Raw genomic sequence first — 15,463 nt, forward strand, 5'->3', positions numbered from 1 at the left:
CCACACACCCTTCATTAAGAATCTTCAAATGATTTAGCGCTACAGTTGACCTTTTGTGCGCTCCGCCTCTCCTCCCCTCTGCGCCCCCAAACTGGCCAATCGATCCACATAAAAGGCCGAAATATTACTCTGATCTGACAGTGTAGAAAGGTTGTGTGTCAGTCATGATAAGAGACCCCCGGAAATTGATGCAAGGTTGTCAATAACATTGGTGAATGGTGAAATGCCTGTATTGAAGGTTGGGAGGTCGGGGCTTTCATAGGGCTAAAGGGGCGTCACCTGGGAGGAGTTGTGTTGATCTTTATACTCGCAGCTGGAAGCAGCAATTTAATGTAATTCAATGGATTTATTGGCGTGAACATTTGAGGAACAATTTTGCCAAATCATCAAGCCACAAAATGATTATATATTTGGACGACAGACAAAGCTACTCTAATGCTAGCTCTATTATTACATAATTCATCAGAATCTTTCTTTGTCTGCATTTTCCCAGACCGAGCCTCAGGAGTTCTGTTAATAAAGACATCCACAGACAGCAAGCGATGTTCAAAGACAGCTACTGGACCTTTCGACTGTAGCTTATAGATTTTATACTCTCCCTTTCCCTTTCTCCCCCCTTTTCTCGATACTCCCACGAGCCCTCTCCTCCTGGCTTACTCGCTGGTTTAATCGTAGGTTTGAAGGATTGCAGGTGAGCGGTCAGTCGGTTGGTTTGCCGTCTTGCTAAATAGCCGAGCGTCTAGTTAGCTGAGTGATTGACCGACTGGCAGACTAGCTGGCTAGATGGTTGGCTAACTGGCTGACAGACTAATTGTCAGACTGTCAAGCTGGCCGACGACTGTACTGCGGTCAGCTGAGTGACTAATTGTTTCACTTGTTACTGTACGTGCCGTCCTGCCATTTGTGAGCACGGCTGTTCCTGGTGGTTGAGAAGAGTGTATGATTCTACACTTTCACAGTGAGAAATAGAGTCTTCATTTCTTAATCCTTTTCATTTATTACGAGTATGCTGAGTTAGATAACTTTGGCGCAGTCGCAGGTTTAGAGTTTGTTGTGTCTGTCCAGCTTTTTACTATCTGTCATTAACTTTATGATGAGGTTTAACTTTGGAAGGACAGGGCAGTGCAGGACCTGAACACAGACAAGTCGTGCCAGTACATATTGAATATTTTAACTCCCTCTCACGGTTAAAAAAAAGCTATTAAAGGCAAGTCCTCTTTGGTAATGAGGACTGTGTGTTCTTGCTCTGCTTCTCTTATTTTAGGGAAGGTTGAGTTGTATAATGTGAGGGTAGTAAGTTCCCAACTAGAACTTAACTGGATATGCCAGCTTGATAATGGAAACATAATCAATTTTATGGTGCCTGACAAAGGCAAATTTGCCTACACAGCTCGAAAAATAAGCCACAGCGAGGCGGTTTTCTTGCCGGATATCGCTCCTGGCACCATGATGGTGAACCGCTGAACACCCTGCTCACGCTTCAAGCCTCAAGAGGTGGTCGCAGACTTACTCCCACCTTCCTTTCCCTCCTATCCTGTCCCTGTGGTGTCTTCGTCATCCCCAGAATCAGAGTTTCGGGTAAGAGATGCTGTAAATCTCCTGGGTAACAACACAACTCCCTGTCGTCAAACCCCTCGAGAATTATCCTCTGAGTCCCTTCTGCCCCGGGCCAGATAACCTCGACTTCCCAGCTATCCAAAGCTCCCGTGCTAGTTGGCTGTTAAAACCCCAACACACCACCGATGCAAAGAGCTCCACCTCTGGGGAGAGTCAGCTAATAGTACCCCTAGCTGCAGGGCTAACTGAGCTCAATTCTCACCCTCATACATGTTCTGATAATCCAGCTGTTTAACTTACTGCCCCACCTAGAGGCCTATTATTATGTTATTGCATTTGTTTCCTAGGTTTGTGGTGTTTCCGGTCTTGCATTGTTACAGACTTGCAGCTTTGTTTGTGAAGTTGCAACCGTTTCTGAAGATCCAATGGGCCGTGGTAGTGCTTGCCCTTGCCGGCCTCATACTTTGTTATTTGACCTGCCTGTGCTATACTCTGACTTTGCTCTCCTGCTGGTTCTCCTTAGGACACCTGAATCGTATAACTTGTTGGCTAAGCATCCCTTGCCACATTTGTTTATCTCCCAGGTTTTCCCAGTCAAGCCTGTCAGGATATCAGCGAGCAGAATCTCCATTGCTATAAAGGGAGGAGGATGAAGTGTGAAGTAAAAGTCTCATTAAATTTTAAGCTGCCAAGTGTGGGCAGAATCCCCCCACCAGGCGGCTCCCAGCTGCCTAGAGAGCCACTGAAGGAAGGGGAGTTAAACAGGGGGGATAAAAAAAGGCACCTCGGAGATTCAGGACCAAAAGGAAAGTCTGCCTCTTTATAGTTCTTCTCTTTGCCAAGGAGGGTTGGTGTCTGTCCAAGCTGCACGCAGAGCTATACATTCCACACTTCTTTAACTTTAGACTTATGCAGGCTGGCATTAGTGCACAGTGAAGCTAGCAGGAAGTCTGAGTAAGAGTATTGATATACGGCTGAATTGGTTTCAAGAGTCACATTTCAAGTGTTTTATGATGTCCAAGTCTGCGTGGGTTGGTCTTACTCAGATTCAGTCTGTTTCATTTCTAGGACAAAAAAGAAAATCTGAATTTCTTTGAAAATTGAGAAATACATCAGATTTTGTCTTTTATTAGACTATTGGCGGCCTGTTTTTTACAACACAAGGCCTCATATTCCACCCACAGTGCTCACAATGGATTAAAACAATTGTACATTAATGAAGTTAAGCCTTAATAATACAGGTTTCCCCTTAAGAACATGAGTCCATCGCATGTGTTTTGAGCCTATGGTGATTTTGACATATTAATATATAACAAAGTGACCTCATCCACATTGAGAGCCGAAAGTTACAAGCAATCTATTGTGCCCCACTTAGTCTTATATGTAGCTAGATATACAGTAAGTAGATGCTAAGGTATCCAGCCCTTACTTTATTTAATTTGCATGATACTCTGATGTAAAGCAGGGGTTCTCAAACTTTTTGGGGCCAGGGACCCCTTACAGGGGAGAAGATTTTCCAAGGACCCCCTCATTGCTACTCAATTAACAGTAGCATGACAGCCGCAGGAACCGTTTGTTGCGACCTGAGTGAGTTAAGTGATTCATGACAGATTGATGTGATGTGTCACAATCATATCTGTTTCTATTGGTCCAAAGCTAACGTGTTTGGGAGTAATGGACACAATATGCTTGTTTCATTGGCGCAAATGGTCCTCATCTGTAGACACAGTTTTTAATGATACAGCACAATTTTATAATTATTTTGCGGACCTCCAGGCTAAGGTTTGCGGACCCCCAGGGGTCCGAGGACCCCACTTTGAGAACCACTGATGTAAGGAATAACATATAGTGAGCAGAATGTTATCGTGAGCAGGACTGTGCTGACCCTGTTCACCATACATTATCTCGCTTCTAATCAATAATTTGACACAAAATATTAATTTGGAAATTATTTTATTAATTTAAAAATGTTTATATTGCCCTTTTAAAATAGTCTGCTACACTCGCAGTTACAGCTGCGTCCATAGCAACGGTTAACTCTGTAGCCTTGTTAAAATGAGCTAAGCTAGCTGTTATTAGTCACATTAAATAGAAACATTTCCTCTGATGGTGAAGTAAAACAAGTCGAACGGGACCGCAGGAATCAGGCAGCACCTGATTGAGGTTTTCTGTCTCATCACTGTCAGAGTCTGTTGACATTTTCACTGCTATATTCCACACTGTGTTCTGTGTCATGTTTACTTCATGTGCTGTCTTCGCTTTTGTAGATCTCTCTGTCGCAGCCTTCAGTTTTTGCATCGTTTCACTTTTATTGCTTTCTCTCTGCTGTTTTGTCTCTTTTTTTTCCTTCAGTAAACAGAACGACGTTAACTTTACTGGACTTCTTTCGGCGGATTAATATGATTACAGTTAGTCATCCGGATTGCCTGATTAGAGCCGAATCCCTAGCAACGGTCTGTTCTTCATAGCAACAGTCTGTTATCAACAAATAGCAGACCTTGGAATGCCGTGGTTAACCAACCGGAATAAAGTATTTTATACAGCTGTGTAATAAACTATGATATAATTTACTTCGAACTCAGCATCTCACATTGTGAAGACACAATGAGATCATTGAAGTTCCCAGAGTTAAACCAGCATTTACATACTGCGGTATTTGCTGCTTTTTTGCCTCTTATTCTACGGCTATTTAAGGAAGTGACATATTTATCTGAACATTAAAACATGTGTCTTGTTGAGTATCAAATCCTGGCTCTCATGGCACTTCATGTGTGTTCTCTGTCTGAAGTAATAAAGAACATCCAGCAGCTGGGTAATCACCTTTTTTTATACCCACTCTGCTCTTCCCTCCCCTCTCAATCATCCGGCTCTGTCTGCTATGTAACTTTACCTCATTTGCTTTCCTTTGTTACGCTCTTATCCCTCCATGATCTTGCTTGCAGTGTTTCTGTCTCAGTCCCTGTGTCAGCTGAAACAGCCTCAAACCCAGGCTGAGCTGACGCCGATACGGAGTGAACAAATCAGCACGGCTCTACGGACCTGACCCGCACCCCCCCACACACACTACCCCCCTTGTCTCAGTGTAAGTCTGTCCCGGGACTTACTTCCTACACGGCCCTGCTGAATCCCAGCAATTTGCTCTACAGCTCTAGCGTTTAAATGTTTAATTGAGCCACTCATATCCTGAACTGTGGCAGAGTGTGTGTGTGTGAATGTGTGATAGCTGAAGGAGGCTGAGGGCTGCTGGTGGTGGTGTGTATGCTTGCAATATTGTGCAATCATTGTTCATACAGTGATATTATGCTGTAGTTAGCTATTAGCATATGCTTTTTCCATTTGGTGTCTATTACGAATACACACATAGAAATACTGCGAAGCATATATGCTTAAACCTATGCATACGTAATGCAGAATCTTGCACGCACTGACCGTCATTCCTCATACACTCTCTCCACAAACACGCACACACTCCATGCAGATTTCCTCTTTCCTACCCAACTCACACACGCACACACAATACATACAAAATGCCCACTCCCCCTCTACATGAATAACACAAATGTATTCAGCTCCAGTCCTCCGAGCTGGAAAATAGGATCAGTCAGAGAGCCTTTGACCCTTGCCTGTGGCTGTACGAGCATGTGACAGTGAAACAGAGAGGGAGGCAATATAGGAAGTGTGTATGTGTGCGCGCTCATGTAAATGTGCTAGCTGCAAAGTGCTTCTGTTTGTAGATGGTTATGTATGCACACACATGCATTCATGTGTGCGTGTGTGCGCAAACTGATAAACTCTAAGAAGCCGGTCTTGGTGCTTTGGGGGATTGGCAGTAGATCTATCAAACTGCTGTAGTTAGTCGCAGTGTTTATATTCGGTGCTCTTCAACACCTAAGCGGGCGATGCTATTGGCTGCGCTTTGTTCATGGTCATCTCTCCTTGGTGTGGCAGCAAGCATGCACACGCATATACATACTCCGGCTCAGTTTGTATAGTTCATTAGAGCAATTAGTCATTTCTATTAGCCCTGCAGAGGAAGGAATAATTGCAATAGCTTGTAACAGTTGTCGGCAATTGATGCCCTTTACAAGTTCACTTTGTGTCTGGTATATTTTTCTTCTTCGATTTTCTTACTCTTTTTTTTCATTTTTAAGGCATCCCAAAGTGTTGTAAATGAAATATTATTTATTCATCACTTCCATCGATGTTCTTGTACATGACTTCTTTCTGCAGCTGTGACTCAACTTCAATCAACATGAATTTAAATAGACACAGGATGTACGCTCCAAGGTGTTTCCAGGATCTTTGCTACATTGATAGACACTCGGCTCTGAATAGCACCGTCCTGCTGAGGCGTAATGGTCCACCGGTGGTCCGCTAATCTCGGCGAGGCAGGCACACTGTGCCCTCTCCTCCAGCGGCTACAGGATATGAGATGCTGATCAGATTTCTATAATCAATTTACCAGAGCAGGAGGTATAAATCCTGTCCATTCGCTCATTCTCCCTTTGCCCCCCTCCTTCTCTCTCTCACTCTCTCTCCCGCTCTTCCTCCCCTCCTTTCTGCCCCCTGCTTATAGTTAGATGAATAATTCAGCAGCCAATGTGGTGAAAGGTGGAGTAAACAAGTCTATTGCCTAATATCCCGAGAGGCTGCCAAAGAGAGACGAGTGAGGGCAGAGAGCTAGCAGAGATAGGGGGATGGAGCAAGAGAAAAGGAGGGTATCTATAGAGAATGGACATCCAGAGTCTTTCCTCATGACCTGCAGTCATTTGCACTTAGATTGACTCAGAGGTTGCGCCAAAATGGCACAGCTGGCTTCTAGTTCTTCTCATAGCTTTTCCCACTTGAGCTGGACATTGGCAACCATTAATAATGCAATCATACAGTGAAACAACATCTGTGAGATAGGTTGGGAGAGAGTTCAGGGTCCTGCTTCTCTCAGGCGATGGTTTCAAAAACAAAAATGAGGATAAAAGCCGAGTATACATCAAGCCACTGGATAATATGGGACGTGACTCTCTGTCCACTCGCCGGATGTCACAGAGAATAACTCCATTCAGGTTTGGAGTGCAGAGTAAGTGGCTTTCATTTTGACACCATCAGGTATACAGGGACCAAGCCTAAACCCGAGACACATACAAATGAGCAGTACAGCTTCGGCGCTCATAGTAAATCCAATACAGAGAGGATTCAGAGGACACGGCGTGCTTACATAACAAGCAAATGTAATCTCACACTGGAGTTATATTCACTGATTATGCAAGCAGAACTACTGATTGATGACTCACCGAAAATTCAATTATCATCCTAAACAGTCTTATCTGGAAATTAGATTTTTTTTCTTTTTAAAGAACCGTGTTAATTAAAGAGACAGAAGGCTATTTCTGACTGGATCTGCTTTTAAAGCGGGGATGTTTATGAGGATGTTGTACTTTCTGTAAGTTGATTAAAACCTTAAAGTTGGCGGTGAATTGAGGGTTTGCAGGTCTCCGTCAGGGCTGCACATAAGCGTTGTGATTGTTGGTCTGTGTGTACGTGTTGTGCATGCAATGGGTGCCGTGACATGTTTCTCTGTTTATATACATGAGGGAGAGAGCTGTACTCACTGGCATGGTCTGGCTGCCGTGGAGGGCGCTGATTGCAGACTGAGCCTCAGTATGTGTGGAGAACTTGACAAAGGCGCAACCTGGAAGAGAGAACAGATGCACACCACACACACACACAAGTACACACACACGCACACACAGTGTATATACTCAGTAAATGTAATCAATCAAGTGAGTTTAAAAGCCTATGGTATATTAATAAAGGATGTAGAATTATATTTGACACCACAGAAAACAGTGTGCAGTGAGAGGCTCTCATTGCACAGCAGGCTGCCCCACTCCGGGCATTAGGCAGGCAGACAAGCAGGCAGAAGCTGCAGGCTAAGGATTGCACTGATGAAGCAGAAAAGCATGCTATTTAGCACCACATGCCTGTCTGTGCATATTAAATACGAGTGAAACTGCTAAACTCATAATGTTTTCAAACAGAAAACCACTCCATTTGAGACCTCAGAACAGTTGGGTTTTTTTTGTTCTGACAACAGGATGTTCTGATCGGAACATGTGAATCTGGAGATCCAAAGACCAGAAATCACAGAACTCTTGAATGTCTTAGAGGAACATTGCCCTGGTGTCGGTCTCCAGATGTATGCTGACGACACAGTCGTCCATGCATTTGGCAAAACCTGTGATGCTGTTGCAGATAAGTTAACTAAAAACTGATGCCTCTTGTTTAACACTAAGAAAACAAAATCTGTTTTGCATCAAAAAGCTGCCTGCAACACAATCTTTCATGTTAAAATGAAAGGTGAGCTCTTGTAAGTACCAGAGATGACGTATTTAGGGATCATTTTAGATTCTCAGTTAAATTTTAAGTCATGCTAAAAAGATTTGTAAAACCTTACCTGTTTTAAGATAATAAGAAATTGCTTGACATCAGACTGTGCCATGCTGTTTCTAAATTCACTGACATGCTCACATCTGTCCTATGGTTCGGCTGCCTGTTCTCAGTTTGTCTATGTATGTTGTATCTGTTCCTATCGAATAAAATGTAAATAAATAAACAACATTGTGAGAAATAAATGAAGTGAAAATAATGTGTTAATATAATGACTAAACTGGCATATGGACACTTTTATAACTGGAAGAACTGAAGAAATATTCCAGTTATTCCAGTCAAGTTCATTTAAAGCTGTAGACTTTGTGCCTGTAAGAAAGACCATTCTAATCAACATATTGTGATCCATTTATCAAGACTAGTATAGAGACCCTATATCTAATTAAACATGCAAAAATAAAGGTAACCCAGAAACATATGAGGACTGATCCTGGGTCTGTTGCAGTGAGGCTGCGGTACTAAATACAGAGCCAACAAGGCCTCTCATAATTATACCCTATTTCCCCTAATTTCATTTTATTTAAGTTTCTTTTCTATTCTTATTTAATCTTTCATACTTTATTCTTCTTATCATCTATCCTGTTTGACCCAGCAGCCCTGCCATTCTTCCCCTCTTAATGGGCTTACCCCTGTGGACACCAGCCAATCAAGATGTCCATTCAGCTGTCAAACCGCTATCCACTCAGATATGGATAGAAAGAAGCTCGAGCTCAGCATGACCTGTACAAGGACTTTGCTACAGTAGTACAAACTACAGTATCTGCCACTTTAATTAAGTATTTCACTTGATATACTTTGCAAGGCCTGCATTTATTCCTCCTTAACACACACTTGTTAATATGTACCTTAGACTGTGCAAGGAACAAAAATGCAGTCAGCTTTTTACATGGATGGTAGGTGCAGCCTCTGGAGGCCATGGTAGTAATTACGGGAGCAAAGGAGGATGTCAGGTGACAAAGTATAAAGAGCATTACAGTCTGCATAGGGAGGAGGTTGGAATGGATAAATGGGTCAAACACACAAAGAACATTTATACTGGAGACTGGATTCATGTCCTGTGTGCAACTAAACCAAAGGTCCATGTTGAAAGATTTATACATGGTACGCAAGTTACATTACTTAAGTTATGTAACTAACGCCCTTACTTTACCCAAGCCAGGATATTTTACTAAACCTAACCTCTATATGTGTTCACCTCATCAAACTTTAAGAATTTCACAATGTTTACCTTGTGTTTGTTCGGTACCCGGTGGCTGGGGATAGCGAGGGAGCATTATGTATTCTTAACTAAATTTTTTAATGTCAAGTATTTATTATAAGTACATTGTTGTGCATAATTTTATATAAATAGAATGCTATGATGGCCAAATGCAGAAAAAAACGTCACACATCTGTTTCACAGGGCAAGTAAACTCTTGCACACTGTCCAGCATGCACTAAATACATTTATTTGCTTGCAACGTTTCGGCACTCGACTCGTTTTGCCTGATGAAGCAATTAAATATATTTTCTGCAAGTTGGACAGTGTGCGGGAGTTTACATGCAATGATGGCCAAATGCAAAAATTATAAGGGGTAGGTATGAAGACTTATTTATTTTTAGACCATCACAAACTAATACGGACGGCCATTACAGGGCAAAGATGAATATCATAATAACGTTGGGAGTCTAATGTTTTCAGTTTTAAACATGATAGTAGACTTTTTAATATTTGGAAGCCAAACAGAGGAACACAAGTGAACCGAACTAAATTTACAAAAAAGTAGCAATATGACATAGTAGAAATATTAATAAGTCCTGCATAAAATTTCAATCAAATATAGCCGTCAATGTCAAAAATATAAAAGCAGAATGTTCCATTCAAGAATACTAATTTATTGCACTAAAAGCATTGATGCATTAATGTTTAAGAATCTCTTTAATGTTGCAGCTGGTAATGGTGGGACTATTTTTTATCTACTTTTTATGCTACTGTAACTTAATCAATGATAAAACGTCATGACGAATATGTTGATCATGTCTTAATATAAATCTGCAACGTCAAAAAATGTAACACAAAGTACAATAATTTGCCACTTAACTGTAGTGGAGTTGAAGCATTCAGCAGCAAAAAATAGAAATACTTGCACTACTACTTAAAGTAGAAGTACGGCAACACTGAGTACGGTGCTTGAGTTAATGTACTTTTCAACCCTGGCTGCCCCTTCCTCACAGTGAGGGCACCTGAAATCATTCTGACATCCGTCATTCTCTCCTCCTCCTCGTCCTCCTCCTCCTACTCCAAAGCACTGCAGAGGAAGAACGCTCCGGTTTCAAACCCCCTTAGATATAATTCCAAAACAATTTCCATAAGCGCTGGCTGGGGAATAGGCTTTAGAGACATGAAAACCCACGAGTCCCTTTGCTCTTTGCTGCATGTCAGAGGGAATTGATGTCTCCAAAAGTTTTTTGGCTGTCTGAAAAGGCCTGCAAGATATCAACACTACAGTACCCAAGTTACAGTACGGGCCTGCAGTACATGGAAAAAACGCTATTGAGTGACAGAATAGAAATCGCTGCTTTGTAGTAAGAAGGATCTTTTTTAAAAACAAGATATAAGCCGACATCGAGGTTGGGGTGGCGAGGTCAGCTTTTTGAAATCCTAGATTTGTATGAATCCTTGCTGTGTTTGATGGGATTACTACTTTTTGATAACATGGGGTGTTGTTTTGCTGTTGGTTACTATTCAAGGAGAGAGTCCCGGGTTATGGATTCGGCCTTTGGATTGATCCAAGATTATTCCCAATTATCCAAAACTTTCCTGCCTGTCCTAGACTAAAAAACTATCCATTAGTTTTTAAAGATTCTTAAAGATTCAATTTAAGAGAGCCTTGTTGCTGCAACCTGAACAAAAGGAGAAAGTTAAACCAACTAATGATCTACTTATGTCCCTCATAGTTCTTAATTATAAGGCCAGACTCAAATCAAACAGTATTAGAAACATTTGGTATAACTGTTTGTCACTGCCTGCAGCCGACTGTCTCATCAAACAAAGTGTAAAAATGCTTGTTATTATAGCAAAAGGCTATTTGACCCATATCTGGTGCATACGTCACATATATTTCACAGCTGACGCAGACCCTCACACACACTGTCATTTCTCTGCCAGTGACCTAAATAACGCTGACAGCTGTATCACGGCTCCTACCTTTGCTGTTTCCGTCAGGACCTCTTAGGACCGTGCACTCCTCGATGACTCCGTAGGGTTCGAAGAGGCGGTAAACATCCTCCTCGGTCTGTTGTTTGTTCAGCATCCCGACGAACAACTTCCTGTCTTCTGGAACAAACAACGAGACGAAAGGTTAAATTATAACTTTGACCTCAATTATGAAAACTATTTGTGAACATAAAGAAGCGAAACCTCATCTTTGTCGTAGTTGTTTCGCAGAACACAGAGACACAGAGCCTCGACACAGCGGAGTAGCTGTCTAGTTTGTTCAGCGCTGGTTGGGCCTGAGTCACATTGTGTTATCCCTCTTCCAAGACTGATCATTTTAATCTCTAGTATAAGTGGGTTTAGTCCCATATGGGGACACACACTATAGCTGCTGGGGGTAAGTGAGTGGTCAGGGGCTGCAGGGAAGAGCAATGGGAAGACTAATGAAGAGGTTTTTCTCATACACACACACGCGCACAGGCACACACATAAAGGCACGGAGACCCAAGACAATGAGCAAGTCTTTGGTCCTTTAAAAGCACCAGGGGCTTGAAGCTACAACCTCCTACACAGCACACAGTACTGGCTGGAAACACTCCCTCTCTCTCTCTCTCCCCTGGTCTCTTTCTATTCATCTCTCTCTGCTCTCTCTCTTTCCTGCTTTCCTTTTTCTCTCGCTGATGCTACATTTTTCCCCCCTCGTTCTTTTTCAACTGCCTCCCTCGCTCCCGTCCTCTCTTTATCTCTCTCTTACTCTACTAATTGCTGCTGATCCAGTGTTTTTTTGTGTAGCCAGAGAAATATTTCAGTATGCTCTTCAGTGAACAATGGCGTGTCTCTCCTGCGAGCAAACCGACGCTGCGAGACATGCCATGAATAACGCTGACTTTTCAATAGATAGCCTGTATGCTATTGAGTCCTGTTAAATGCTGTGGGATCTGATCTTTACCTTGACCTGACACACTGTGTTTACTGATGTACTCTGGCCTTGTATGATTAATGCTACAGTGCGGTGTGTCTCTGCGGGCAGCACAAGCACTAAAACCTTCCCTTTATACAGATTGTTTCTCCAACTCTGACCCGGGAAGTCACAGCGGAGGGACTGAGTGAGAGACAGGACCAGCGGCGGATGCTGCGAGGAGGTTCAGAGCAGCATAAATCGCTGCCAGAAGTATTTCACAGTGTCAGGGTGACCTGTGACGACTACCGAGTGTGTCGTGTTGTTGTCGTTTCCTTGACCCAGACACAAGCCGATACCCACATTCCTGCAGCGGGCATGGCGGCGGAGTGTGTGCGAACACGGCGCCCAGCTAGGGTTTCAGCACTCAGCACCGCCAATGATGCACCTTTAAAATAATCACCCGTGTCAGAGCGTTGTCTAGGGAGGGGCGTCCCTGGTGCTGGCTCCTTATTGCAAGTGGCAGGATCAGAGGCTATGTATCAAAATGGAAGTGATGCAATGTGACATCTGTCAGGGTGGATTGGAGAGCATTTATCTGCAAAAAAAGGAAAGCCCTGAACTGGAAAATGAAAGGCCAAGATGGTCCTTCCTTTTGCTGGAGGGAGAATATAAATTTTGAGGTTGGATGCGGGAGATGAGTAGAGGAGAGAGGGGGGGGAGGGGACAGGCTGAACAAATTTCCCTGAATGCCTGGCAGACCACATCTCATATACGCTCCTGTATACAGCTGCAGAGCCACACGCAGCACTCACGACCACCCATGCAACTACAGTCGACTTTCCTCCTGCTCCCACTTAGGCTGTAAGTCCCTTCATAAACTACATAAACTAAATGAAGGGAATCTGACAAGTTCTGAATAAATGCATGACCTTTATCAATTTCATATGAGCTGCACTCTGACCATCATGCTAAGAACAGCTCACATGTAGCATGACACACCTGCACCTCCAGCTAAATAGACATAAAACTCCAAACATTTTGTCTGTAAGATGTAATAATCGGCACAAGTTGACTACAATGTAAGAAAAATGTGACTTGTATGATTCTTTTCACAACAGCAGCAGCATTTAGTCGAAGTTCCTCGTCTGTGGCTGAGAGAAAAGATGGAGTGCACGCTCTGCACAGCGAGCGCGCTTTGAAAACAAGCTAACAACGCATGAAAACAGATCATCGAGGAGATCTGTTCCACCGTCTAGGATTCTGCTGTGGCTGCTCTGAACTAAAACGCTACCCTGGGATTTCAGGTGTTGTGTTCAACCCCAACTGAAACATTATCTCATTTATCTACAAAACTGCAGCACAGGCAGTGTGCAAACAGACACACGGAGAGAGTAAAACACCTACAGTCATTTACACATCTGAAGGGGGAGGGGGGAAAGGAGTAGAACAGGGGGTAAGGGAGGGAAAGAAAATTAATATGCACAAACTGGGATAGCATCTCACACACTGACACAGTGGACTACATGATTTCCCACCATGACCACACACATAAGAGACAGAAAGAAACATGTCCCACTGTAAACTGTCCTGTAACTACCAGCTGTCTACACAGGCTGCATTATGTCTCATGTTTTGCATCAGCATTTTAAAGTCTATTTTCTTGCATTTTACGCTCATCAATAGACTACCTATATATTTGCCACGGTCAAATTGCAGGTGAGCTACACTCAATAATTCGCCTGAGCACAGCCCCGTGTAGCCACTGGGGCTCTGCTCAAGGTGCTGCTCGTGCTACGTGGGCTGTGTCGACATGTTGTATCTGTGAATCTGCTGCAATCTAGCGCTGCTGTTACTGCTACCAGCTAACACTGGACCAGCGGCCACTGCCGCATTGCAAGCTGTTACACCACCACCAGTAACCCCGGCTTCATCTGTTTGTTATTTCACTGAAATGCAAAGATGAGTGTGCGTGATATTCATCTGAACTGAAGAGAAAAAATCATTAGTCATCGGCGTATCTGTTTACACAGATTCTGAATTCGTGATCTCTATCCTGATGTTTCTTTATCGCTGTTTTGTTCAGAGCAAAGCAGCCTCAAAGTTTCTGCAGAAACCTGGATTTCTATAAGTTTATGTGAATTCATTCATGACAAGAGCTCAAGAGTGTTCATCCTTGTACAGTGTAATATCTCTCTGACCAGTGTCATATTCTGTTTGTAAGCGCACAGACACCCCAACTGGGTTACACAGGTCAATTTCAGAACCAATCTGCTCTGACAACGATACAGCCTCTGGAAGTGACGGTGAATTTTGCGGGCATTCCAGTTTTGTCAATGGTTAGTGATAAACGACTTCCAGCTACGACTTCCTTCTCGGTGCGCTGCACTGTTTACAGTCCAGTTAGCAGAATCAGATGCGAATTAGCTTGAAGCTATAATCTGGTACGGTTCATCAAATGGTGACATTTATGTTTTAAACTGTACATGGTCCCTTTTAAATGAAATACAATAAAAAAAATAAAGGGTGGTGGTTCGATCCCCAGCTCCCTCAGTCATGTCAAACTATCCTTGGGCAAGACACTGAACCCCGAATTGCTCCTGGTGGCATAGCCATCGGTGTAAATGGGATAAGTGATTGACAGCTGGGCTTATGTAGCAGCCTCTGCCATCAGTGCATGAATGTGTGAGAATGGGTGAATGTGACATGTAGTGTAAAAGCAGCTTTGAGTGGTGGCAAGACTAGAAAAGCGCTATATAAATACATTTACCATTAAGTTCCCCGTAGAAGCGCCCGTTCATCTGTTTGTCCTGAGTCTTGGTTTCAATTTAATAAGTTAGCAGAAGCTTCACTCTGACTTACTTCAGTGGTATGAACCCGAAAAAGAACCCGTTTTCTCCTGATTTATTTTAAGTAACGGGTCTTGTCTTTGCCGAAAAATCATGATGAAGATTTGTAAAAAGTAAAAATGAAGCTTTGTCAGGTCTGTCCTCAAGAGGAGAACAAAACTACTTTTAAAATGCTCGCTTGTTGAACGGAGGTCGGGTCGATCATTTCTGATGCATTCCAGGAAGTCCGGAAATCTGAACGGCTTTCGTGACACTGTGTCAAGGAAATTTGTCTCAAACTGAACAGATTGTTAGCTGAACTTGCATCAGATGTCTGTTTATAGGATTAATTTGAAGGTAAATCGTTGTCAGATGACGCTGATGGGAGTGAGGATGTCATTATGGCGGATTATGTTGGCGCAGCTTCTGAATGGACTGTTCTTCCTGCATACGCCGCAACCTGCTGATACGTGATTGGTCAACACATCTTGGACCACATACGTACCATAAATGGAAACAAGAACACTTCCCTTACTGCCT

At 43.0% G+C, this 15,463-nt stretch overlaps 1 protein-coding gene across 7 annotated transcripts in view; it reads right to left on the minus strand.

Moving 5' to 3' along the window:
• Window positions 1–15,463, minus strand: part of celf5a (cugbp, Elav-like family member 5a) — a 194,735-nt gene that overhangs the window by 28,017 nt on the left and 151,255 nt on the right. For 5 of the 7 annotated variants that reach the window (XM_069679456.1, XM_069679455.1, XM_069679452.1 and 2 more), the window contains exons 4-5: window positions 11,189–11,317; window positions 7,164–7,243 (exon numbers count right to left, since the gene is read on the minus strand). In XM_069679456.1, coding sequence (XP_069535557.1) covers window positions 7,164–7,243; window positions 11,189–11,317 — 209 coding nt within the window. The remainder of the gene's footprint in view (window positions 1–7,163; window positions 7,244–11,188; window positions 11,318–15,463) is intronic. The other 2 variants (XM_069679457.1, XM_069679453.1) reach the window with 1 other exon arrangement.

The sequence above is a fragment of the Semicossyphus pulcher genome, unplaced genomic scaffold, assembly GCF_022749685.1.
Source record: "Semicossyphus pulcher isolate SPU_LCO1_2020_fin unplaced genomic scaffold, fSemPul1.0.p SCAF_4, whole genome shotgun sequence".
Classification (NCBI taxonomy): Eukaryota; Metazoa; Chordata; class Actinopteri; order Labriformes; family Labridae; genus Semicossyphus; species Semicossyphus pulcher.